Raw genomic sequence first — 25,305 nt, 5'->3', positions numbered from 1 at the left:
GGCACAGAGGCCTCTACTGTACAAATGTAAATTTCTACACAGAAACCTTAAGGAATTTTGACGAGTAATTTTTAAGATAAGAAAATGAAAGCTCTTGTTAAAGCCCATAAGAATTCTGCCATTGACTTCAATGGAGCCAGGATTTTCAACTGGAGTTCTGACATTCTTCAGCAAACCACTCAGAAAACATTTGGTTAACATAAAGATTATTAATTATTCAGTTTCCAATAACATGTTCTTTCCATGGAAGCGTTTATAATGAAACCAGCATGACAAAATTTCAAATTAATCTAAGCCTTGACATTAAATCAGCAGAATATAATATCTTAACATACATATATCACCTGGTCTTCCGTGGAAGTTCTTAATTATAGTTCTGTAAGTGACTTGGAACACAAAATTCCCAAAGCAACAGAATAGCTTCTAAGCTGGTGATAATGGACACAGACAAGAAATCTGATGTTATTAAAAAGTAGGGAAGTCATTATGCAATATAATTATGAAGAGGCAAAGACTGCTTTTGTGAACTAATTGTGAATTAAAGGCTGGGGTTTTTTTCTGGGAAAAGGAACCTAAGGCTCATTGAAAGGCAGTGAAGTCACTACATCATTTCTGAGAATGGAAGTTGGGCTCCGAATTGCTTGGTGACGTGATATCTGGGTCATTGTGATGCCTTTGAAAAATTTACCCCAATCTAGATCTGAATCTGAGTTTCACTTTGGCACACAGCAGTCCCCAGCCATTTCATGTGTCTATAATTCTTACTCTCTCACTATTAATGCATCTGGTGGAAGCGTTTCCCTGTTAAATAGAAAGCAGTCTCTTTCCCTGACCTTGGTGTGGCTGACTGAAGTGATAAACACCATGTTTAGCTGACAGAGCTCTATGCCAAAACCAATTATTTGAGACAAAAACCAGTGTTTTAGAAGTCTATATCCAAAATTCATTCACCTTCCCTCTCAAAAAAAAATGATTTTACAGGTAGTTTCTTGGTTACTGGTTCTGAAGAAATAAAAGAAAGTAAAAATATTTTTCACTGAAGCTCTACGTGCCTAATAGAAAGCAAAATCAGTACCAAGATTGCTATAAATTAGATTTGTTACACCTAGTTTTGTTTGTTTGGGTTTTTTTTTTGTTCCCTATACATTTTCTTACCCCATCCAGAGGAAACCTTCTAGAGGTTTGCTTTGGTTTGGAATATGCATCAAATATGCACCAGTCAATCCCAAAGCAAAATTGAGTAAAACCACAGAAGAACCCAAGAGTGAATTTTTGACAGCAGCAAACACTTCCTTAAAGACATATTGTCAATATTTCTTATCCAAAATCCCCCATTGGAAAGACCAGAGGTGAGATTCTCTGCACCTCTCACCCTTGAAAAACAAGTGACTAGGAAAACAGGCTCTGGTCTGCAGACACATCTTCCCACTCTTGGTTATTCTTCTGGTTGGAGAAGCAGAACGCTGACTTTCCACATGGTTTCCCCATTAAAGCTCCGGATTTTGGGAAGCTCTACCAAGATGACCTTGCTGGAAAAGGAATGACAGACCTTGCAGCCCGGATTGAGAGGAAAAATGACAGTGACTCAACTAACAGCAAGGTCAGCCCATCCCCAAGAAAAGTCACATCGGTATTTAGAAGGCTTGGGACACAAGGAAACCTTCTAATCTAAAATGTGTCATATTGCTGAGAGCACAAAATTTTCCATCTTCTAAGTTGGGCTGCAGTACATAAATTTAAGATATTAGATAGGTGATGTATGGGAGAACAGTTTCCACTGTTCAAGTACAAAATAATTTACAGTTGAAAGCCAACCTATGATTGAAACTCATCCTCTAACTCCCAGGGTAGTTACCTGGGGTAACTATATCTCTAAAGATCAAAGAGCTTCACGTTTGGGAGCAAGTTGCTCAGAGCATACACATTTGTGCAAGTCACAGGCTCCCTGGTGGGGTCATGTACCAAAGTGATGCCTGTGACTCTTCCATTGCCCTCTCCCTTGTTACCTGCTGAGCTCTGGGAAATAGAATAATTGCACCCTATCTGCTCTTACTGACACTGGAGAAGAGGATGCCTTCTTCTGTCAGATCTTTTCTTTTTCCTTTTGCCTTGCTGGTCAGGTTCTTTCTCTGTCTCCCTAGTTGTGACATACAAGCAAACACAAGCCAGATGGCTAAAACCATCAATCGGTGTTAAGATTTATGTTAGGAACAGAGAGGTGAAAGGCTCTAAATACCGCTGCTAATCCCCAAAGCCATTAAACCGCCTCCTCCTTGTTGCTCACGCTTCCATTTGCATTCTCCTTCATGTCAGCACACGGAGAGCCAGTGCTGCACAAACACCTTTTATTTTTAACTGTGCATGCATTGAGGAGCTCTTACACCAGAGCCAGCTCTACGCTGCAGGAGGCTGCTACTTCATCTGCATTCAGGTCCTGCATCCCAGGCTGCATGCTGCTGGCTCTTCCCTGCCTTCCTCTAACCTTTCCTCGGCAGCCCAGTCTCATCCTTCAGGATTTGTTCCTTTTCTCAGCATTTTCTGCTGTTTCCTGACTTCCAGATATTTCCCCGTTCCCAGCCAACCCATGTGTCTCAGTCTGCTCCTCCTTGCAAGCGTGGCTCCATGTACTGACCATAACCAGGGGAGAGCAGAAAGGGCACTGTGGGACTGGACCAAATCCCCTCTGCAGCCTTGTTATGAACACGCTCTGGCAAACACAGCAATGAGATGGGCAGAGCTATACAGGAGGCTGAAGTGACAAGCTGGTGATCATGCTGTCTTAAAAAACCCCAAACAAACAAAAAAACCTGCAAAAACCTTTCAGTACTGAGAGCCACAGCCATCCTCCTGAGCTTATTTGCTATGGAAAAAATAGGAGTCTGGCTGGGAAAGTTCCTGCTGTCAAGCATTTCCCTAGCAGGTATTCCATGATCTGCCTGCACAGTTTCCACTGGAACAACAGCAGATGAGCAACAGTCTCACACTTCTGAGGAAATGGATCCCATTTTGGGTCAGTCTTGAAAAGCTTCTTGTGTCCAGCCTCAGAGGAGGCAGTGTTGTGGGCCAGGGTGATGCAAACCACCTAAACCATGAAAACTTCAGGTTTCCAGCAGCTGAAAAGATCAAGCAGGTTCTCACTCTCCACATTTCTCTCTCACACCTTTCCTAAACTTTATCCCAAAGCTTTACCTACCTGACTACATGATCATCTTCATACCCTTAGCGAGCTTTACAATCACGTGTCTTATGTCTGTTTACAATCCCTACTAGTTGAAAATCACTTCTTTTTGGTCACTGACAACCACTTCTGATACCTAAAAGGAGTTTCACAACAGTGTACAGGCTCTGTGTCCTCCTCAACCTAAGAGTCAATGTTGTTGTAGCCCAGTAAACCCCACAAGAACACAAGAAGGTTTCATGAAGCCCAAATATATCTATATGAGGCTTGCAACAACCTAGGAGCTCACAAGCTCTTTTGGTTGTTTTGATTCCTCCAATTCAATTCTCCACGGGGAGAATGTAACAGACAATAGCCCAGAAAAAGGCAATGTTTTCTCTGAGTAAAAGCAGATTTGGAAATGTCTGGCCGATGAGATCAACTAAACCCAAGCCTGACTCTTTTCTTCTTTACTAGTCAGAAGTTCTATTTTCTATAAAGCTTTCCCTCATCCTCAGTGCTCATAAGATGGAGAAGAAAAAAAAGAAAACAAAAAGGTCCTTAGGAAAAAAGTGAATCTTCTGCTTTGGAAGAAAAAATAGCACTTCTTTTGGTTCTGAACATTTGTATCCTGTAATCATGAAATCCAGGCACTATATAAGCCTCCACCTGACACTGGGTGAGTTTAATCAAATTTTTTAGTCTAATTATAAAGAAACTTTCACTGATACACTCCATGTATCCTGGACATACTGTAGCACTAGTGGTGTTTTCCTTCCCGTGTTGCTTAGTTACACCAGTCCCACAACACCGGAGCCTCACGGAATGTAAAATGTGTTTGTAGCTTTTGAAGGCATATCAAATAGAAACCCTTAGCACCAATCTCCTAAGAAGTTAGGCACTGGTGTTTTTTTATTTTGTCACCACATAGATGGCCTCTTTTATGTACCATATCACTTGATCTGCTGTAAAATACATATACCCATATGAGCCTCAGCTGCACATAAGGGCTATGCAGTAGCTGCTGATCCCACTGTGAGGGAACTGGACAACCTTGTTCCAGTACAGGAAATGGTGCTTGCAGACAGGATCAGATTTGGATTTCTATTTCCCAGATGCTTCTACTTTACACAAAAGGAATGAGGCACTCCTAGGGAAAATAGGTATCAGGTTTTAAAAAAGAGCCTATTGCAAAACTTCCTTATTTCCTCTTGGCCCTAAAATACTGAAAATAACCAGGTTTTGTTTACACAAGTGCTAAATTGGATGCTTATGCAATAGTCACACACAAAGTGGTATATTTTGCTTGTGGTGATACATTTCCAAATACAAGCTTCTAACAAAATCTCATCAGCAACCTAAGGCAGAGGCAATCACATGGAACAAACCCAAATTTAACTGCATTCTTTGAAAACAGAAGCACTTGAGTACCTGAAGTCACTCAGTGTCCGTGGCCAGAGAGGACAGGATATTTTGGACGATAACACAAAATGCATTTGGAGTCCTTTACATGAGATACTACAACATGCAACAGAGCAGGAAGAAAAGATCCCTGACCAAAGATCTATTCGCAGAAGGTATTAAAAAGAAAAAGCCTCTGCGTGTTCATTTTCTGTTGCCAGGCATCCGTGTGCGAAGGGCCAAGGTACAGAAGGCAACAGCAATACACTTCCCTCCCCTTACACCAGTCTCTCCCTCAGCCTAAGGTTACACATAGGCCATGGTGATTAATATCTGTCATTGGACAGTCCTTTGTTGGTGGAGCTAATCCTCTTTTTAACTATATTTAAGACCTAGAGGCTCCATAGCACCTCATAGCAAACATTCTTAGATCCTAACTGTGTGTTGGGTGAAAAACTACTTCCTTTTGCTTGTTTCCATCCTGATTCATCATTTCCTGGGACACCTTGAACTTCTTGTGTTACAAGAGATGGTAAATAACTGCTCTGTATTCACCTTTTTAATTACCATGCTCATCATCTTCCCTGTGCTCTCCCACACTGTTATCACACACAGGAGCCTGGTACTTGCATCTGCATGACCCCTGCACCTTCAAGGATATCCTCATCCTCCTGACACTTTGCTGTTTCAGTGCAGCCCCTATCCAGGTGTCTCCCAGGAACTAGAATGCAGGGATTTGGAGTGAGTGGGCAAATACATAGAAACAGCCATTTCCCCAGACTTCTGGATTGATTGCAGGCTCTGTTGTCAGTCTCACAAAAGGAGACAAGGAAAATGTCTACAAAATGCTACTGGAGCAAAGAAGAGGAGGCTCTGTTTAGCAAAGCAAAAGCAAAAGCTCCTTACAACAGCACTTTTATAGGTTATGGTCCCACTGCCCATCCATACCCTGCTCAAGCTGTGGCAGCAGCTGTCTGACACCCACTGAAACATTCTCACTCGTCTCTGCTTTTAACACAAGATTTCCTCCCCAGATTTCTAATCATTAAATGCTGGCATGGAGTCCAGAGCAGGTTAGATTGCTGTGAATGCATAAATACTGAGAGGTACCCTGGCATGCTCTCAATGGCTTCATACACACGATGGTCATACACCGTCTCATTGCATATTCACCACCTGAAAAGCCAAGAAAGACCTACAAGAGGCAAGACAAAAGTTTCACAGGGCAGAGAAATCAGAGTCCCCTGGGCATCCCAATACAATAGCATAGGGATTGCAGCTCCATCAGAACTGCAGGGTCAGAGAAGTGAGATGCATTTGGCTCCTTCCAGCAAACAGCACCTTGCAAGTTTTGTGAGGGAAAGCAGGGAAGAGAGGAAGATGATGGTCTGACTGCTTGTAGTTTCAACCTGAGAAAGCACTGAATCAGCTCTGAGTATGAGAAGCAGGAAAACCTCCATGGAAATGGGAACAGCAGCTGCAACCAAAACCTTTAGGATGGCCCTCACTGATCAGGAGGAAGAGGTCAAAGTGATATCAAATTCCCCCAAATATTACTCCCTAAGGTCCGTTTCCAGGGGGCTTTGAGCCCTGGTGGTCTTTGTACGCCAGCCAGAACCAGTCAGAAAAACCAGAGCCTTGTGACTTACGAGGCAAATCACTGCCCAGGTGAAACCTCCCATAAAGAAGATCAGGCACTTCCAGTAAACTGCTTGGCACCTATCCACAGAATAAAATAAAGCCCATGAAAAATATTTTGTGGAATACATTCAGGTGATGAATTAAGGAAACGAATCGGCTCATGAACACTGCAAATGCAAATAGAGAGGCCAAATTTATCAAACAAATTACCCATTTGATACAGGATTACTTACTAAGGGCTAACTTATGACTCCTTTGCTCACAGGGAGGACTGCTCCAGCCCCAGTGCAGTCTGCCATGGTTAGTGGAGAGGGAGATGCTTCTCAATACCAGTACAGAAATTACAATCCCTGTTTAGGAGTTCGCTCACGTATTAGTGCAGGGATCTGCCTTTTTAATACAAAGCCCTTCATTCAGCCATTTAGACAGTTTCCAATTTGATTCCAAGCCTGGGAGATCTCTTAACAATGAATTTCCTCTGCAATTGTAATATATTTGCACATTTATGCACAAGCAGGATGCTGTGCATCCTCCTGAAGTAACAGAAGAATTAATATAAGGCAGTAGCTCTTCTCCATATGGTTTGGGTAGGGGGGACAGTGTTTTCATCAACCAGGATGAAAGCAGAAAACGCATTAAATGTCATAACCTGAAATAGAGGGGAGAGGAAGTTTTCTCAAGATGAGGCAATTTCTCTGTATTTTTCCTAACACCAACTGATACGGCTCAAAAAAAAAAAGAACAACCTCTTAGGCTCAGCATCCTTTCATTAGCTCTGAAAGGACACAAGTCTAAAAGTCTGTATCTTCCATCTATCAACTGGTGTAATAAAAGTGCAAACCTGTCCCCTCTCTAACAATTTTTGCAATGCTTTAGTGAAGTAATTTTGTTACCCTGTTTAAAGTAGCAAGAAGTAATATAACCTTGAGTGCTGCAGCTTCACAGGACGGTCCCCCTTATAGCATTATTTTTGTCTAAAGAACATTTTCAGAAAAAATGGTTCTCCTCTCCAATCCACTGATAACAGGTGGTAGATTTAGAAATACTTTAAGCATTACAATTGAAGATAAACCTTTTATAATATACGACAGCCACCATGGAAAAAAAAGCATTTGCCAAAGGTCCTTACAAGATTATCTGTCTGACATATTAAGTAGCTTGGTTTACACAGTATACAGAAGGGAAAAAAAGAAAAAAGGTATCTTTGCCTCCAGCTGGCAACTGTTTACAAATACTCTTAATTTTCCTCCTACAATAGCATCCTAGAAGTAGCTATCACTGTAAGGTAAATGTTGGTAAATCTAGCTTTTCAAGGGGGATTGGTTTTATACCATTTCCTGGTCAGTCTTATAAATATATATATATATATTTAGCAATAAAAGTAATGTCCAGTGTCTGGGCTTCATGTAGAATTCTATTAGAAGAAACAATGCATTCCAAGACAAAAAAAATGGTCTGAGTATCAGCTCTGTTCCCGGAAAGCTCACTCATACTAGTAGTAGCAATGAATCCAGCGATGTAAGAACTACACGTCTGAGCCAGAACTGCAGGCATGGATATTTTATTTGCCTGAAAGATATGTAGCAAGACATTCTCTCAGATTAAGCAGAGAGAATGTTCCAACACAGCTGAAGAGAGGATGGCTGGGCTATCTCATTTCACAAGGAGATAGGACTCAAGTTTGTAAGAAGAAAAAAACCCCAAAACTGTTTGTTGCATCTAGTATTTTAAAACAGTGATCCATCTTAAGGAAAGAAGATTGGTTTTTCTACTGCAACAGTCTTTTCCTACCAGAACATACAAAAACTTCTCAGCAAAACCTCAGACGTTCAACAAAAATTCTGCCTGGACCAGAACTCTTTACCCGCCAAACCAGGACTTTTCTGGACAACCACTGAGATGAGATCCTCTGTCTGAGTTAAAGAAAAGCGGTTCTCTGCTTCCCTTTGGAGCATGCTGCCTCTGGCTTGGGTTCTGTACAGGCTACTGATTACTGAGATCAGAAATGCTGAGACAGTGACAGTTGCTCTGTTACTGCACAGTTTTGCTACATTCCCAAGACATGACATTACTTCGAAGTCTGTCTCTTCCCTCTATATATTTAAAGTTTCAAATGGCAAGGCTCTTGGCAGTTGTCTTAATATCAATATTATTACTTGACTAATTTCTTTGGCATTCCACTTGCAAAATAGGCTTAATGATATGTTCAACTAATGGAACAATTTCCCTGTATCTATGTTCCACTTACTCTAATGCACTGAGGTGTAACTCCAGCTTCATTTCATTATCACTTGACTAGCTCAAGCACTTGCATGTCTTTTTTGGATTTATTAATGCACTGGGTTTAAAGTCATAACTACTTATGTATATAACTCCATGAATATATTCTTCTTTCTAAGCATTTTTGTCCACATCTATTAAAGTAGATATATTTCATTATGTTTCTGAATACAAGACACACTTTTAAAATGCCTTGATGTTTTTTCTCTAAGCTTAAAGCAATACCTCAGTGTTATTCTCTCCTGGGAGTGTTCAGATAGTGTCCTATCAATTTAAATTTAGGGCAAGTCTATCCTTAAAGACTTTTATTTCACTACATTAATAGTTTCACTTAAAAACAAAACCAAACCACCAGTTCCATCAATTTCTTCTAAGTGTAAATATCAGGAACTTATTAGCAAAGGTAGAGGCAGTTGCTAACTCCTTGACTAAGAAACCAGTCCTGCAAAGAGATGGGATAGCCCTACAGTGGGAGAGTCTGCTGATATCTTGTCCAAGTCTGCTTTGTTAAATGCAGATGGCAATTCACGAGAGACCCAAGAAAAGGGAGCAAACAGCAGATACAATGGTCATCTGGTGATCTTCATCCAGACCTTCAGCTGATGTTCTCACCATGTGGCATTTAGGATGGGGCTGACTTCAGCTGACATCTGTAGAAGTGGTGGTACTCTGTGGAAAAGTGTCAATTGAAGACAGCAAAGAAAGTCTGAGATTGTATATTAATTGTTAGGGCACTCCTCCAGGATACTGATTATTTCTCCAGGGGCACTTCAGGAGAGTCATTTGGGAAGCATGTATCTGTCCTGCCTCTCCCTGTTTCCTCACAAGTCGAAGATCTAAGTGACTCCTATAAGAGCATACCAAACTTGTATCTTGGTGATACAAGACACTAAAATAAGACCTCACGAATCCCTGACTACTGACCTCCCCACAGCAAAGCCTTCATTGAGTCAGGAATAAAGTTTTAGATGCTAAACTGGTTCCTTTCAAGGCTATGGCTCATCAGATAGTATGTGCTTAGGTCATTCTGGAAACCAGTAACATTAAGGCATACCAAAACCAGAACCATTAGTGTTGAGAAAATTGCAATGAGGAGTCTATGAAAATGGGTCCTAAGGTCTTTTAACATTCTATACCAAATTATGGATGCTGAGAAGTAAACCAACTTTCTCTGGACAGCTGTAATCTTTGGATCAACCTTTTGCATAGTCATATGCCTGCAAAACACTGGATTTAGATGGTCTCCATCACAACCACCTCTCTGTAGTCACACATCAAAATCCCATTTTTAGTTCAAGCAAAAAAATTGTAAAACCTTTCCATGCACGAGAATGAATATACTTTTAAAACTATGGTACAGCTGATCATCTACATAATGTGGTGGAATGCAATTATGGTTTTCTATAACATGAGACCAAACCACACAGGTTCTCTGTAGGCAGGAGTTCAACAACGTCAGGTTTTTAAAAAACCTAAAAAAGAAATAAATCTTCCACCTTCCTCTCTTTTTGCCTTTGGGCTTGTCATGCTTCCACTCTGAATAATCTACTTGTCTCTAAAACTTTCAGGCCCAAGTGGGTTTTACATTTATAACAACAATACAAGGCTCTAAAGCATGATTTCAAAGGCCTTAATGATGCAGGTGAGCATTAAGACTCTTGATTTGTTGACAAACTGATGTTGTATTCTACTCTGGCTTAATTTGAAGGGCAGAGACAGAGCCAGCAACAGTAGGTAGGGTACTGCCACTTTATTCTATGGGTTGGGGTACACTGCCAAAAAAATAAAATCACATAATGAATGGATTAGACTTGAATGCAGCCTTTGAAATGCATGTTCAGTGTGCTCCAGACAAAAATATTATTAAGCAGTTAGACACCACTCGGTGCTACCTGAATAATTCAATAGGTCTTTAAGTTTCAGGTGTCAATCATTGCAAACTGGAGATTACAAAGTCATCTACAAAAAGCTTTGTTCTAGTGAGATGAGACAGAAATATCACAATTTCCATGCTACCAGCCAAAGTGAAAGGAATAAAAACCACTGTGGCTACTGTAACAACACATTCCTGTAGAATTAATAGAGACTCAGAATACACCAAAGCTCTGCTTCCTATTACTTCAAGGCCCTTACCACTAGACAGACAGACAGCATGAACAACAACTGCCACTTCTGAAGTGGGTGATAAAACAAAATACTAAATACAAAATACTAAAATCTGGATCTTGTCACACGAAGTTGGACTGATGTCAGCGCAAAGCAAAATAAAATGGGAGAAGGTTTAGGGTTGATAAAATTACAGAACACAGATTTGTAATGATGTATGATAAAAATAAATCACAGGCTTATGGGGGGGGAGGATGGACTAACAAATTTACTATCCACAAGGTTTCCTTAAATTCTAGAAAGCAACCTCCTGTGTGAAATGTAAGACGAATGGCTAACATTTCTGAAGTGCTCCAGCGAGAGCCATCTTTCTCCCATTCATTCTTGCACAGGGACAGCTCAAGTTTAAAGTCCTCATTCAGACACAGTTGGGCTCTAACCCCTGTGGTATCTTTTCAGACCCAGAGAAACCCTACCAGCATCGTTAATGAAAGAGCAAAGTGTGTACTAAGTGTATGGAAAAGCAATATACACTAGGAGCTACATACATTAGTGCAAATCATTTTGTTCTCAAGAGTCAAGAGAGCCAGCACCAAGAAATACAGATACAGCAGAGAATGAAGGAGTTAGCTGTACAGAGCATACAAAAGCAGTATCACAAGTAGTTCTGATGGTTCACACATTTTAAATGTCTGCATTTGTCCAGGATCAGAGCCTCTACGTGCAGCTGATCTTTAAAGAAAGTTCTCATTATAATATTTGGCTTTGGAAAGAAGACAAGATGCCAACTGTTGTCTTTTTGCTGCACCCTTTTTTGAAGTCAGATGCTACTTGATTACTATACCTACCTATAGGGAAAAACTCGCCCATTTTCTTCTTGAAAATTTTGTAGTCAATCTCCAAAAAGACACAGAAGATGATGCGATCCACCTGTAAGAAACAAAATGATTCACGGTGAAACGATTGCAATCATCCATATTGGTAATAATAGCCAATAAAGGCAAAGAAACTTTTAAGCCAATACACTTTTATGCTCCAGGCAAATAAGAAAACATCATAGGGATGCGTGTTTTGACTTTATTGCACATCTGTGTTGTAATTTATAAAATAACCTTTGCAATCGCAGCTCACAACTGTATTCTTTGTAAACTGCCTCCTGTTTATGCAAACTGCTCTTGAACACAGTATAAATGACTTCTGGCATTCCAGATGAGGGCTGGGATGCAATGTTTGATGAAAGAGTCACATGGGGGGCTTCTAATAAGCATACAAAAGAGTAAATGGGTAAGCAAAGAGCTCTTTTTCCAATCCTTGTCCGACAAACCTATTTGCAAACCCATTTAGTATTTTAAAATGGCTCTAAAAGGTTTCATGTGGTTTTAATTTACATGAAAACACTCTCGCTATAATACAAGCAGAATGCAGCAAAAAAACAAAAGCTGATTAGATGACAGGTAGCACATGGGGTAAATAAAACATTTAATATGCCATCTACTTCATCACGCCTGAGCATATCAATGAAACCACAGCCCATAATGTATGTACCACCCACCAATGAGTTCAAATAAATTCTTCTGGAGATCACTGTATGTGAAAAGCTTTTCTAAAAGACACCAAAAAAAAAAAAAAAAGCTAAACAAAACAACAGAATTCTAAAGCCTTTTAGGCTAAAAAACACCCACACTGAACTTCAGCCTTGTAATTTCTTTGTGTTATCTGTTTGCACTACCCAGCACAGTCACTGTAGCCAAAACCCAGCTTGGAGGGGGTCTGAGGAAGGCAAAAAGACCATCCCACAGCTGAGCTGGAGGACCTGCAACCCAGTAATCATCTTTTTCTCTGAAGTTCGTAAGAGCTTAATCAGAAAGGGATGAAGCCCAAACAACAGGAAATTCAGCATCTTGTCCTGGTGTCTCCATGGGTAATAAGATGATCTGTCATAGCAGAACTACTCAAGAGTGCCTTTGCACTTGCTAGAAGAAGCATCAGCCTTCCCCCTGCAGGGAAATAGTGGGAGGAACGCTCTCAAAAAATTCCTTCTTTCCCTTATCTTCAGTAGAAAATGCTGGTTTTTTGCTGGAGCTGCTCTTGGAAGCCAAGTCCAAGCCTTGGCTTCAAAGACACTGTTATGCTGAACAGCTCCGGACGTCATTTCAGAGCCCATTTTGGAGCATCCCAGTAGAATACAGAAGGGGATGAGAGCAGGCAAACACCAGTTAAGCTGGAAAATGCCAGTAGCTACTAATAAGGACATCTCTGAATCAAAGGTGACTACAAAACCTGAATGATCAAACTAGTTAGGAAATTTCACAACTAGCGATAGGACAATTTGCACCAGGGGAAGTTCACATTGGATATTAGAAAAAATTTCTTCACTCAGAGTGGTTAAGCATCCTCAGTGATGTGATAGAGTCACCATTCCTTCCAGTGATCAGAAAATGAGTGGATGTGGCACTTTGTGATATGGTTTTTGTGGGCACGGTGGCATTCACTCACAGGTTGGACTTTCACTCAAAGTATGATCTTGGAGCTCTTTTCCAGCCTTACTGATTCTGTGATACTATATGAGAGTGAAGGTACAGGCTATGTTAGTGTTAAGGAATAAAGAGGCTTGTAAGCAGGAGAGAAAGCAGCAGGGCAGAGCAGGGAAGCGTGTTGGTAGATTTGTCAGCAAGAAGACTGCCTGTTGCTGTCTGCTCATATGATTCTCACAGAACCAAGCTGTTCTGTGCATCCCTCGTAAATAAATCAGGCTAGACCTTAAAAATATGCTGGACTGTGGCATCAGCTACTCTTCACAAAGGGTATAACAAAGACCTCGACTAGTTATATGCTCAAGCCTAAAAGCCATACTCATCTTTGTACTCAGGAATTCATAATGTAAATTATCATTGTCCAGAGGTGCTACATTTTAACTACAGGAGAGTTCAGATGATCTTTAAGGTACCTACTAACCCAAATCATTCTATGATTCTATGTTTCTACCTAAGTTGGGTGTTTTCAGGAGGGAGGCCATAGTCAGTGAGTGCTTAAATTACATTTAATGTGAAAACTGGATTAAGATAGTGCTAGGGTGGTGCTAGATTGTCATCTTCTATCTCCGCCTTGTGAGCAGAGCAGATACTCAAGCACTAGAAGTGACAGGCCCAATATATGAACCAGAACAGACAAAAGAGCAAGGATGGAAATGTATAAAGCAGAGGAGGAATGATATTCCCACGCAGAGAAGTTCTGAGTCTCTATATAGTCTCATATTCTCTGCTGTAAATCCTACAGACATTTGCCTCATTCTATATAGTCCAACTTCTCAAGGTGTTCCCTTTATTTATTCAGTGCAGCTGACAATGATAAAACTCCTGCAAATGAGAATTTCTACTCCTTCTAATATAATTCCTTAATTTAAAGATAGGGAATCTCTCTGGAAACAGCAGACTATTTCAAAATTTCTAGCCTCCTGACTGTACACATCCTATATATAAACCTGTTCCATTTCTTCTTAGTGTGAGAAAAAATGCTCTATTTTTAAGTATGCATAAGATATTGTGATGACAGCTGAAATCCTGTGTTTATCTGATTGAATGGCATGTGTTGGCAGATAGTAAATCTGAAATTAACCATATTCTATCATCCTGCCAGTCATTGACTATTTTATCTAACATCCCCCGCTAAAATAACTCGAGATTAGGTAGGGAAAGTAACCCTTGTCCTCACTGTTCCCATTCTAGCTACAATATGGAGAGGTTTAATCCAAGTGACTACCAACCTGCTTTGCCTGCTGGCCTACAGAAGCTCAGCAGGATTTTTAGGATGCACACTTAGGAAAGCTACTCCTTATTCAAAGAGGAAATCTCTCCTCCCATTTGGCTTGGAAATGGCATCTTGATTCGAGTGTCACACCACCCCTTTAGAGAGGGCAAGGAATAACTCCCAGGGACTCCCCCTGGCTGTGCCCAGGGAGCTCGCAGTGCCTTTTGTAGGTGCCTAGCTCCTCCACAGCTGACCAAGCACCACTCAACTGCAGCAGAAGTGTAAAGGAGCTCCAAGCTGAAGGTATTAAAGCTCATCCTTGATTGACAGCTCTTTTTTGAAGGCTGGTATTAAAACCAACCATCCTCTGTCAGAGCCTGATTAAATTCTGGTCGCTTCATGGCTATGAATAGGTGGATCAAAGAACCCCAAAATTAAGAGCACTGCAGCACAGGAAGAAGGGAGTTAAAATGCATGAGCTGTTCATTTACTAAGCAGCTTCACAGCTCAAGGCTGTGAGTATATTTGAATTCTTTTTTTTTTTTTTAAATATATTTTTTTTCTTGGGCCCTGCTCTCCTTGTCAGGCTCTATTTCATTTTGATGGGGATAACTTCCAGGTGGTTTTGTTAGCTACACCTGATAAGAATTAGTAAAATTCTGCATTGCTTACAGAGCTTAGGCTTTTTTCATAGAAACCCAGAATGGTTTGGGTTGGAAAAGACCTTAAAGATTGTCTAGTTCCAATCCTCCATCATGGGCAGCAACACCTTCCACTAGACCTGGCTGCTTCAAGCCCCTTTCAGCCTGGCCTTGAACACATTTTTTGCAGTACAATGGACCTTAAGACCAGGGTTTTAGGATAGTTCTCATTAACTGAAAACTGCTTCACTGGGTATAAAAGCACTGTTGACCTAATAGCAGCAGCACTGACCTGGGTACAAAGAAAGCAGCAAAAACATTTCCTCCTGGTTTCTGCTCATTGGGGTTTTGTTTGTATTTTCCCTGGTGACTTTGAGAGCACTTTGCATCTTGTGAGTTTTCAGTTTACTGGCAAGTTTCTGCACCCTGGGTATGTTCATTCATAGACCACTAAGGGTCTACAAGATCTCCATGGGAGGCTGGGCAGGTGCTCCAGGACTAAATGGTCATCACAGCACGGGAATGATGAAAAGCTGCTGAGGGTCCCACAAACCCTTCCTAAAGGACCCTTCCCTCTACTGCAATGTGTGAGAGGACACTGCATGTGTATGTACACATCTCTGTGTGCAGCTGCTGCTATAGGAGGAATTTATACTCTACAGCTGTATCTATATAAAAAAGACAGAGAGAAAGTTTTTACACGGGCATATAGTGATAGGGCAAGGGGGAATGGTTTTAAACTAGAAGAGGAGTGGTTTAGACTAGATGTTAGGAAGAAATTCTTTACTGTGAGAGTGGTGAAACACTGGCACAGGTTGCCCAGAGAAGCTGTGGATGCCCCATCCCTGGAAATGTTCAAGGCCAGGTTGGATGTGGCTTTAAGCAACCTTGTCTAGTGGAAGATGTCCCTATCCATGGCAGGGGGGTTGGAACTAGGTGATCTTTAAGGTCCCTTCCAACCTAAACCTTTCTATGCCTCTCTATATATTTTAGCATCGAAAATGTCTACGTTTTTATCTCAGCTCTTTTGCTGTGGTCTCAGGCAGGCTGTCTGATTTCTCTGACTTAATTTCTCTATATGTCTAGGGGACAGGAATACCTTGTTCTGCACTTATGCACTGCTCCAAAGAGATATTGCCAAGCACAATCCATAGGACATGCCAAATGCTGTCATAGGTATAGCTATATGTATGCCCAAGTGCCAAGCTGAACATATTGAGCACAGATCCGAAGCAGAAAACTGATCAAAAGCCATTCTAGATTATTTCACCTAATGAGTGTTTCCATGCCATTGCCACCCTGTGTCCTGACAAAATAACAGCTCACAATGAAAACAAATCCAACTGTGTTTCAGCACTCCCAAGTATTTAATGCATGTCCCCAGTACCAGGATATTTACAAAAAGTTTCATAACCATTTAAATCTTACCAGAAAATACACAGTAGAAAACCAATGTAAAATCGTTAAAAATGTTTCTCAATCCCAAATCAAATGAATGTTGTAACAAATAACAAAGAGAAGGAAGCAGCTTTTTGCTCTTTGTACGTGTAGCAAATCCCTTTTATAAAACACCCCTGCCCGATCCCATCAGGACCTACTGTCTTAAGGTGATGATGAACACCAGAAGCTTGCTGAAACATTTTTCATTTATCAAAATTCCATGGAGTTAATTCAAAACCCAGTGAAGTGAAACAGAGGGGCTTTATTGACTTCAACGTGCTTGGATCGGCGCCTATACTCCGTAACACCAGATAGAACGTTTGCCTCCTTAAGAATTCAAGTTGTTCTGATACAGATATTTCTTTACCCCAAATGTTAGATACTTGTTCAAAGATATCCTTAACAATCACGGTTCAGAGCTGCCTGACCCACTAATACACCTAGAGTACAGTGCTGGTTAGGAAGGAGCCCTGAACCTTCAAGGCCAGTTGGATGGGGCTTTAAGCAACCCTATGGCAGGGGGTTGGAAGTAGATGGTCTTTAAGGCTGCTTCCAACCCAAACCATTCTATGATTCAACCGTGCTGCAATCCCCCATTTTGCTTCTAATTGGACTGTGAGTGGTCAGGTAGCCCTGTTGGCTTTCATTGCCTGACGAGACATCCCTCGTAGAAACCAGTGGCAACTAAGTCAGGTTTCCAAGGCATGCTCTTAGAGAATCAAAATCTCAGTTGTAGGAAGAACAGAATAAGGAGCAAGAGATTTTTAATGCACCATAAGGTCAGGACAGGAGTGTCCTAGCTCGTCCCTGCACACCGTGTGAAATGTCTTCTATTTCTGTGACAAGGGCTGAGTTTGCTGTTCTGAAGTCCACATCTCTCTCTTGCTTATCTTCAGGGACCCCATTTGCCATCTCTTTCTTTTCTGTTTTTCTGACAGAGTTCCTCCCTGCCCAGGACCAAAGTGACTCACTGAACTGCCTACATACAGAAGTACACTTCAAAGAGACAGACATTGGTTTCTGGCCCCCTTAAAGAAAGATGTTCTTGGTGCTGACAGTCTCCTCTTCAGCCTAATCTGATCCTCTGGTAATCCTATTGCAACCAACTAACAGATGGAAATAACCAGCTTTGCAAAAGAACACAGGCATCTACCATATACCTCACAGCAGCTGTGATCCACTTTGCCAGAGGTGCTGCCTTTCCTGTGCATCAGGCACATCTGGCCAGCTGTCCAGATAGCAGCCTGCCTAACCAAACAGAACAGAGGACTGCATCTCCCCTTGGAAACCAGTCCTGGTCGAGGGCAGAAGTTTTCACACACTCCTTCTGAAGGTGAGTGCTTCAGGCCCTGTAAAAACTAATCTTTTTGCAGCACCGTAAATTAAAATTCAGCCTCCTGGTATTATTACTAATTTCACAGAAACCATTAGAGCATAGAGCCTAGCCGACTGTCTGCTCCTTTTGGCATGACATCATGGTCTATGACTGCAGAATTACTCTCACAAAGAACTTCAGTCAAGTATTTATGGCAAATACAAAGCTTTGGCACTGCCTCCATCCTCAGAACAAGATTTAAGCGGGGCAGAGGTGTCAGACTGGTGATACGGTGAATTTGACAATCAACGAACTGTGTGATGATGTTCACAAAGCTATTCACCTCGCCTTAAGAGCTTTACTCTTGGCCCAGCTTCAAAACCACTGCAGACCTGAGCCAAAATGCCCTGCGTTTACTTGACCTTGCAGTCATCCAAAAGAGCCCAGCTTCAGGCAAAAAGGACATCTCTCGATCACCCCTCAACCCAGGGAGAGAGAAATGCACTCTCTCAGGACACAGCTCTTTGGTGTCCATGGATTTGAGTTTTGAGGTTCCTTGGAATCCAAAGCAAAAACCTGAATAAAAATCCACATTACTACAAGACTCCTGCTACTAATGGTATTAATGGAGCGTTATGATATCACATCAAGAGCAAATACCCGTTGAGGACTAGCTGTGAAGAAGCAACTCTTACTTAAACCAACATATTACTTAGGCAGCCGTTGAAGGAAAAAATAATACAAACCACATGTATTATAAAATGATTTATGCTTATCACAAATAGAGTGGAATGGTTTCTATGGTGGTCCCACTGCAGTTAAAAAACAGAAACAGAAAGTTATTATTAGTGCTTTAATATCCTACTTCATGATGGAACACATACTTCTCTTGGAGTCAAAGATAATTAAAAGTCCAAAGGCAATTTAAAAAAAAAAAAAATCACAAAACAAAAAAACCAACAAAAACCCCCACCAGAAATTTATTACCAGTTTAAAATATTAATACAAACAACATCCCTGTACATAGGGCTTTGCAGCAGTCCCTGCCTCTAAAACAAAATGCAGTAGCAACACGCTTAACAATGAACCTCAAGATAAATTTAAAATACAGTCAGAATGTCTTTCTTTGTCCTTTGTGCCCGCCTGTTTCTACAGCTCTGCTCATATTCAACAGCTGAGGGCAAATTACTCCCTGTATCACACAGGTACCACCAGTGCAGTTATCACTATGGCCCAAGCCTATCTCCATATTACACATTAAAACCCATAATACTGCTCAGTGGAGAACCACTTTTACCCACAGGTCTCAAGCACACACAAGAACACATCAGCATTGCAGTTTTGTGACACTTTTGATAGATCCCTGCCTCCAGGTGGAGATTTGATGTGTCCAAGGTCACAGAAAACAAGAGCAGCAGAACCAGACAAGGGCCCTGGTTTTTTAACTCCTGTTCTCTCTCGACCAAAGATGTTATAGACAAAAAACAAAAGATCCCATCAGTGGTCACAAGCAAAGTTCACAAGCTTCGCTGCACACCACTGGTTTTCCTCTGGTGGAAATATCCTTTCAATGTGCCCATATATTGTGAGAATCAATAATGATAACTCTTTTTTCCCTAATACATTGCTTGTTTTTTAAAGGTTACTTATTCTCCGTGAGAGAATTCACTCTGTGAATACCTTCAATACCTTTTTAATACAGTGTATTATTCAAGGACAGGCAGAGTTTTCCCTTTTGGACACCTTTGTGCTGAGCTGTTAGTTTTTTGTGTGAACAAAGCACCTGCCTGACAAGCAGAATGGCTATCCTAAAGAACCAAGCTGGATCTAAAATAGGAAATTACAACAGCATTTTTTGAGGAATTCGCAATTTTTTGCTGATCATTTGTATATGTCCCAGTTACTTATATATTGCATGGTTATTCTGACAAATAAGATGTGATAGTCCTGCAGTGCTAATATAAACAGAGACAGGCTATAAAATAACCAGTCCTTAATATTCCACATGTGGTTTCTTTCTCAACTACAAAAAGTTTTTCAGTTTCCCAAAGGTGAAAAAAACCTGTAAAACCAGACTAGGATTTAAGGGAACGTCTCAGTATATTTCTTTTGATGGTCACTAAAAGTTATCAGGGAAGGGGCAGGAGAGTAGTTTAAAAATGCATTTGTTTTTACCAAGATATCCATCAATCAGCACAACTCACTTTTATGCCACACAAACACGATGACATAAAGCCCATTAATCTTTTCCAGCTTAATACCTACTGTCCTTTGAAGATACATGTTTGGAATATCTGAAGGCGACCTCCATTTTTCACAGTTCCCAGTCATAGGGCAGCTGACACAGCCAAGATAATCCTGTATTCAGCGAAACCGGGGGAATGAATGGATTCTGATGAATGTAATTTGCTATCTCAGTGACAAATGGCAAATGGGTAGAGAGGGTGTGCATGCAAATATAACTGCGTTAAATAAAGGCTTGTGAAGGATAGTACTCTGAAAATATCTGATAGGCAGTTTTACAACAACCGTGCCTTTTGGAGGAGATAAATCATCAGCTTACTTAGAGTTATCATTATATCCTCATTGTGGAGCTCCGCTGAATAAGATGGAATTGTGGCATACAATCAAGCAGGGCGTTGTGATCCCATAAGCCAAGTTTCTGCATCACGTTTTACCTTACAACATCAGTTTTTCAGTATCTTTTTAGTACAGCTTGGACTTAAATACCCCAAAGTTCCCACTGATTATGAGCATCATAAACCTGCCTGGGCATCCAAACTGTTGCAGACTAATTCCAAAAAATGTTACATTCCACTAACACCAAAAGCTCTTTGCTGGATTGAGGTGTGACTTCAGAAAATTCTTGTGTTTTTGTTGTAGTACCACACAATATCTACCAATACAATTTCCAGTCCTTCCCAGGGCCAGCAGGAGAATCAGCACTACTTGCTCAGAGCCTACGACTCAAAAGTCAGAATATGCTTGAAAACAGAAACATAATCTCTTCCTTGCCATCATGTTAGTGGCTGGTGCATGATTCTGAATAGAAAACAGCCACAGGTTTTAAAAACACAGAAAGACCAAGTGCTGGTACCTCCTACCCTTCAGACAGGTATGAGTATCACAGAATCAATCAACAGCCTGGGGTTGGAAGGGACCTTAAACACTTCCTACCCCTCTGCCGTGGGCAGAGATACCTTCCACTAGACCAGGTTGCTCAAAGCCCCATACAGCCTGGCCCTGAATACTTCCAGGGATGGAACATCCACAATTTCTCTGGGCAACCTCTTCCAGCTTCTAAATTACGAGTAATTTAAGTTTGGATGCTAGAGCATCCCCTCCTGCCACAGAAACAGGAGTGCTGATGTCTTGTGGCTGGGACAAGAATGTTGGTTTCTGCCTGTGATGCTGAGAAGTCCTGAGCAGGCTCTTGAGGGTACACAATGAATGTCTGAACTGCAGAAAAAGGGCAGGAGAAAGAGTTCCAGGAAGTAGCAGATGATGGCTTAAACACCTTTTTAGGTGTGCTGTTACAGGCAGGGTAAAATGCCAGTCATGATAAACTCAGCAACCATTTTCTCTGTGAGGTCAAGGAAAGGTTTGACCTCACCTCAGGGGCTGGGGTATGTTTCAACTGCTCACTGCTGTCACTCGGGCTTTCCACATTATTTTCTAAATTATTGACAGAGGAAAAAAAATAGGGCTGGATCTTACAAAGTTGGTTTAAAATTCAACTTGTTTAGTATTTCCATCTAAAGAGGCCAGATGACCCCCACGTACCAAATTATACAAGCACCTAAAACTCAGAAAGCTTTGCAAAATGTATAATTTGATTAAGTCGTCCCTCACACCTAATGCATTTGAGAGCAGTCCCCAAAGAAAACTCCCACTATTTCCCTTGTTTGCTCTCCCTTCTTTAATCATTCTCACCTTCATCCTACATTAATGTTCACGTTAGTCACTCTTTATCCAAAAGCCATTGACTTCAAAGGGGTTTTGGATTAGTGCAGTCAAGTTTTTCCCACCCTGCTGGGAAGATGACAGCAGCACTTTGGACACCAATTTTGTCTGACTACATGTAAGTTTCCAACAATTCAACAAGTGTCATAAATATTACACTTTTAGGGGATGAAGAATGCTCACTTAACCTATATTAGCAGCAATTTACTGCAACTCCATATAGCCTCTGTTTGAGGGAGAACATAGGTAGAGATAACATTGATGTAGAAAGTTAATAATACCTCCCCGATGAGGAGATAAAAACTCGTGTAGTAGAAGCAAAGTGAAAGACCAGCTACAGACCAGGTTAGAAAGCAACAATATACACAGTTTGCAAAACTCTTATTCAGAAAGTTTTAGATAAAAAAGAGCCCTTCTAAACTACAACAAAAAAAAAGCCTTCCCAAGAATATAGGCCACATGGTATAACTTGAAACAGCTCTGAAACCATTGCTCTTACTAAAACCTGTACTGAATCTCATTTATGTAAATATTACCTTATCTCTCTCCTTGAAGAAAATGTTTTACGATTAAGTTATCTGTCATTTAGAGATCAAATTAAACTCATTAATGCAAGCTATTAAAGACCATTTTCCAAGGACAAAGGCTGATTTTCTCAAATACTGTATGTCTCTCATTTTAATGCTGAAGGTAATCTTTTTGCCACCAGAAAAAGACAGAACCCGGCAGAAGAGAAAGCTATTAAATTTACAGTACTGCTAGAAAAAACACTTCCATTCTCAGGGTGCTCACTCCAGTATCTCTTACAAAAAGGAGATCAATTCAAGATCATTTGCTTACTGCATGTCCCCAATTACACCCTATTTGTGCCTGAGACACTTAGGTGGGTTCAACAAAGTAAATTGGGTTTTGTCAGATAATGATGATTGTAAAATGATTAGTTATTTTCAAAATGGTTGATTACCAGCATCCTGAAAGAAACCAAGCTAGGAATCTGCATGACCTAAATGCAACCTCTATGTCTTTCTTGATAATCAGAAGGGAGATCAGGAAGAACAACGAACAGTGAGACAAGAAAATTGGATGTAAAATTTCCAAAAAACTCAAGGACTTGAGCTGGCAGCTGGGTCAACTCATGGAATGACTGCACTTCAAAGACTGGTTTTGGGATATCTGCACCTGTGAGAGAGTGAGACCAGTAAGGAAGATCTATGCTTGAGACCAGATGTGATTATAGATTTAGCATGGGAGCTGGGACAGCAACCCAGTCAAAATGTCCTCATGTGTGAGGTCATTAAGCCAGCTTGATACGAGAAATGCCTACGATTGAGAATGAGAGGATATTGCAATTCTAATATAGGTTGTTTAGGAAAAAAAAAATCTAGAGGGATATAAACGTTGACTGTATGCCAACATTTTTCATAAGGATCGAAGAGAGAAAAACGAGATTCATCTCTAAGGGATCACTTTTAAATTAATTTTAATAGATGGTAGTAGGCTGACAGTCCTCTGAAAATAGCCAACAGATGTTCCAGCACTTTACCAAGTCCCGATGCCTAACCTTGGGTACACCAATTCCACAAAATCCATCTTCTGGACAGAACTCTGTTTCCGCAGTTGGAATGTTAATGATGGTTTTTAGTGGGTTTTGACTTCCACCACTGTGTTTAGTTGTTCTGTGGGTTTCAGGGCATGAGCCACAGAGGCGAGCAAGCACAGATTTATGTTTTATTAGAAAGGACAAGAAGTTACTTTATTTATGGTACGTTGCTACCTACAGATAACCTTCACTCTATCTGCTCATCATAAGGTAAAAAGCATCTAAATTACTAAGATGCTGCTCAAATACAATTGAGAACATCAGTGCAATTTATACAAGCTGCTCAAACGCACTGATGCACATAAAGTCTGCAAAACCATTTATTGTCAAAATGTCAATGCTAAATGCACAAAAATGTAACTTATTTTATTCCATTAATTAACAAATGTGTGCACAGCACTTATAAATGTAAAAGCACTTTGAGCACTGAGAGCTAAGTAGCATTATTTTTACTCGTGTGGACGCACTGCATGAATCATACATAATAATCACCTCTTGTGGAAAGTATTTTTGGTCCATCGCCAAAACCTAACCTAGAGATTTGGCACTTCTGTTCAGTAAAGCATCTCTAAATGGTTCTGTTTGGGTTCCAGCTGGAAATTTTCTCCAACACATTCATTACTGGGTCCTTCAGAATGTATACCAGGTAGAAGGTGCCTTCACAACTCTGTAATTAACATCGTATAGCGGGACAGCAAACATTTTACTGCGTTCTCCTTATTTGCCTAGAACATTTGAGAAGACTGGCTCACTAGTGTTAGCTGTGACTTGACTCCTTCTCTTTGATCTGTACAAGATCTAACAGGCGTAATGGATATAACACAGGCCTGGGATTCCCTTTCACCTTTGTGAAAGCTGTAGCTTTCAGATTATTTTGTGATCTCCTGGTGAAAAGCATTACATAAGAACTCAATGGTCTCATCATTATCCATCCCCACGCTGTGATTTCTTCCCCTCTGATCCCCCTCTCTCTGGGCTTTCTTTTTCCCTCTTACCCTTTGTGACTGAGGAGATGCCATGACCATGAGATTTCCTTCCCAAACAAGAGCACAGAGAGCTTTCACCAGGTCACATTTCGTACCTATAAGCACATCTGTTGCAACAGCCTTGAAAAAAAATCTGCCTGGCTATCCTATCCTTGCACAAAATTGCTTCTCCATGATCACATCCATGGGGGAGAGTCTAAAATAACCAGAGACCAAAAAAACTTCACCATTCTCCTGTTCTGATTAGTTAACAGGAACAGTGATGACTTACAGCTGGCCTGAGTACCACCTGTGGTCAGATTGGCCCCATGTTTCCAGAGGTTTAGGCTTCCTAGCTGACCTGGTGGTGATACACTCCATCCTTGTTATAGCTCTCAAATCAGGAGATATTTTATGCAAGCCTTGTATTTGTTTAAACACATGCCTATCCATAATATAAATTAGTCTGCGTGGGATTAACCTAGCCAAGAATTTCTCTTCTACAAATCTGTCCGGATATTCAGACTTAAAGAGTTTTCAAGACCCTTGTCTGTAACACACCTCACTCATTCCTATTGACAACTCCCCTACTATACCCCATATACTGATAGGTATATTTATTCAGCATCGTTTTTTATTCTTCAATTAATGGGGAAAGAAAAACAAGAATGGGAAATATCTGATGTGGTTAACATTGATCTATAAAGCTTGCTCCGATTTGCTCCACTTGAAACAGGGAAATCAATTTGGAGGTTTTTAAAAAGAAAGAAAAGAAAGGAAGGATATTTGAACTGACTGACTTTGAACAGATGAAACCTTTTACAGTGTTTACAGTGTCAGCTTACAAACCTTTCCCGGGGCAGCTACACTGCATATCTTATCCATAAGGTAAACACAACAAGGTCCCACACCGGCTCCCAGCATCGCGGGGCTGTGCAGGACCCACACAGCAAAGCTCAGCTCTGGGGGGCCTGGGATCAAAGCAAGGGGTGCCCCTAGTCCATCACATTGCTCAGCACCCACTCCCATGCTGCCTGGTTCCATGGCGA

At 40.9% G+C, this 25,305-nt stretch overlaps 1 protein-coding gene across 4 annotated transcripts in view; it reads right to left on the bottom strand.

The window, feature by feature from the left end:
- MACROD2 (mono-ADP ribosylhydrolase 2) overlaps positions 1-25,305 on the bottom strand; it is an 841,246-nt gene that overhangs the window by 76,375 nt on the left and 739,566 nt on the right. For all 4 annotated transcript variants that reach the window (XM_064647572.1, XM_064647573.1, XM_064647575.1 and 1 more), the window contains one exon: positions 11,434-11,515. In XM_064647572.1, the coding sequence (XP_064503642.1) occupies positions 11,434-11,515 (82 nt within the window). The remainder of the gene's footprint in view (positions 1-11,433; positions 11,516-25,305) is intronic.

The sequence above is a fragment of the Pseudopipra pipra genome, chromosome 3, assembly GCF_036250125.1.
Source record: "Pseudopipra pipra isolate bDixPip1 chromosome 3, bDixPip1.hap1, whole genome shotgun sequence".
NCBI lineage: Eukaryota > Metazoa > Chordata > Aves > Passeriformes > Pipridae > Pseudopipra > Pseudopipra pipra.
Note: the sequence above shows the minus strand (reverse complement) of the source record. Positions and strands in the feature narration are given on the sequence as shown.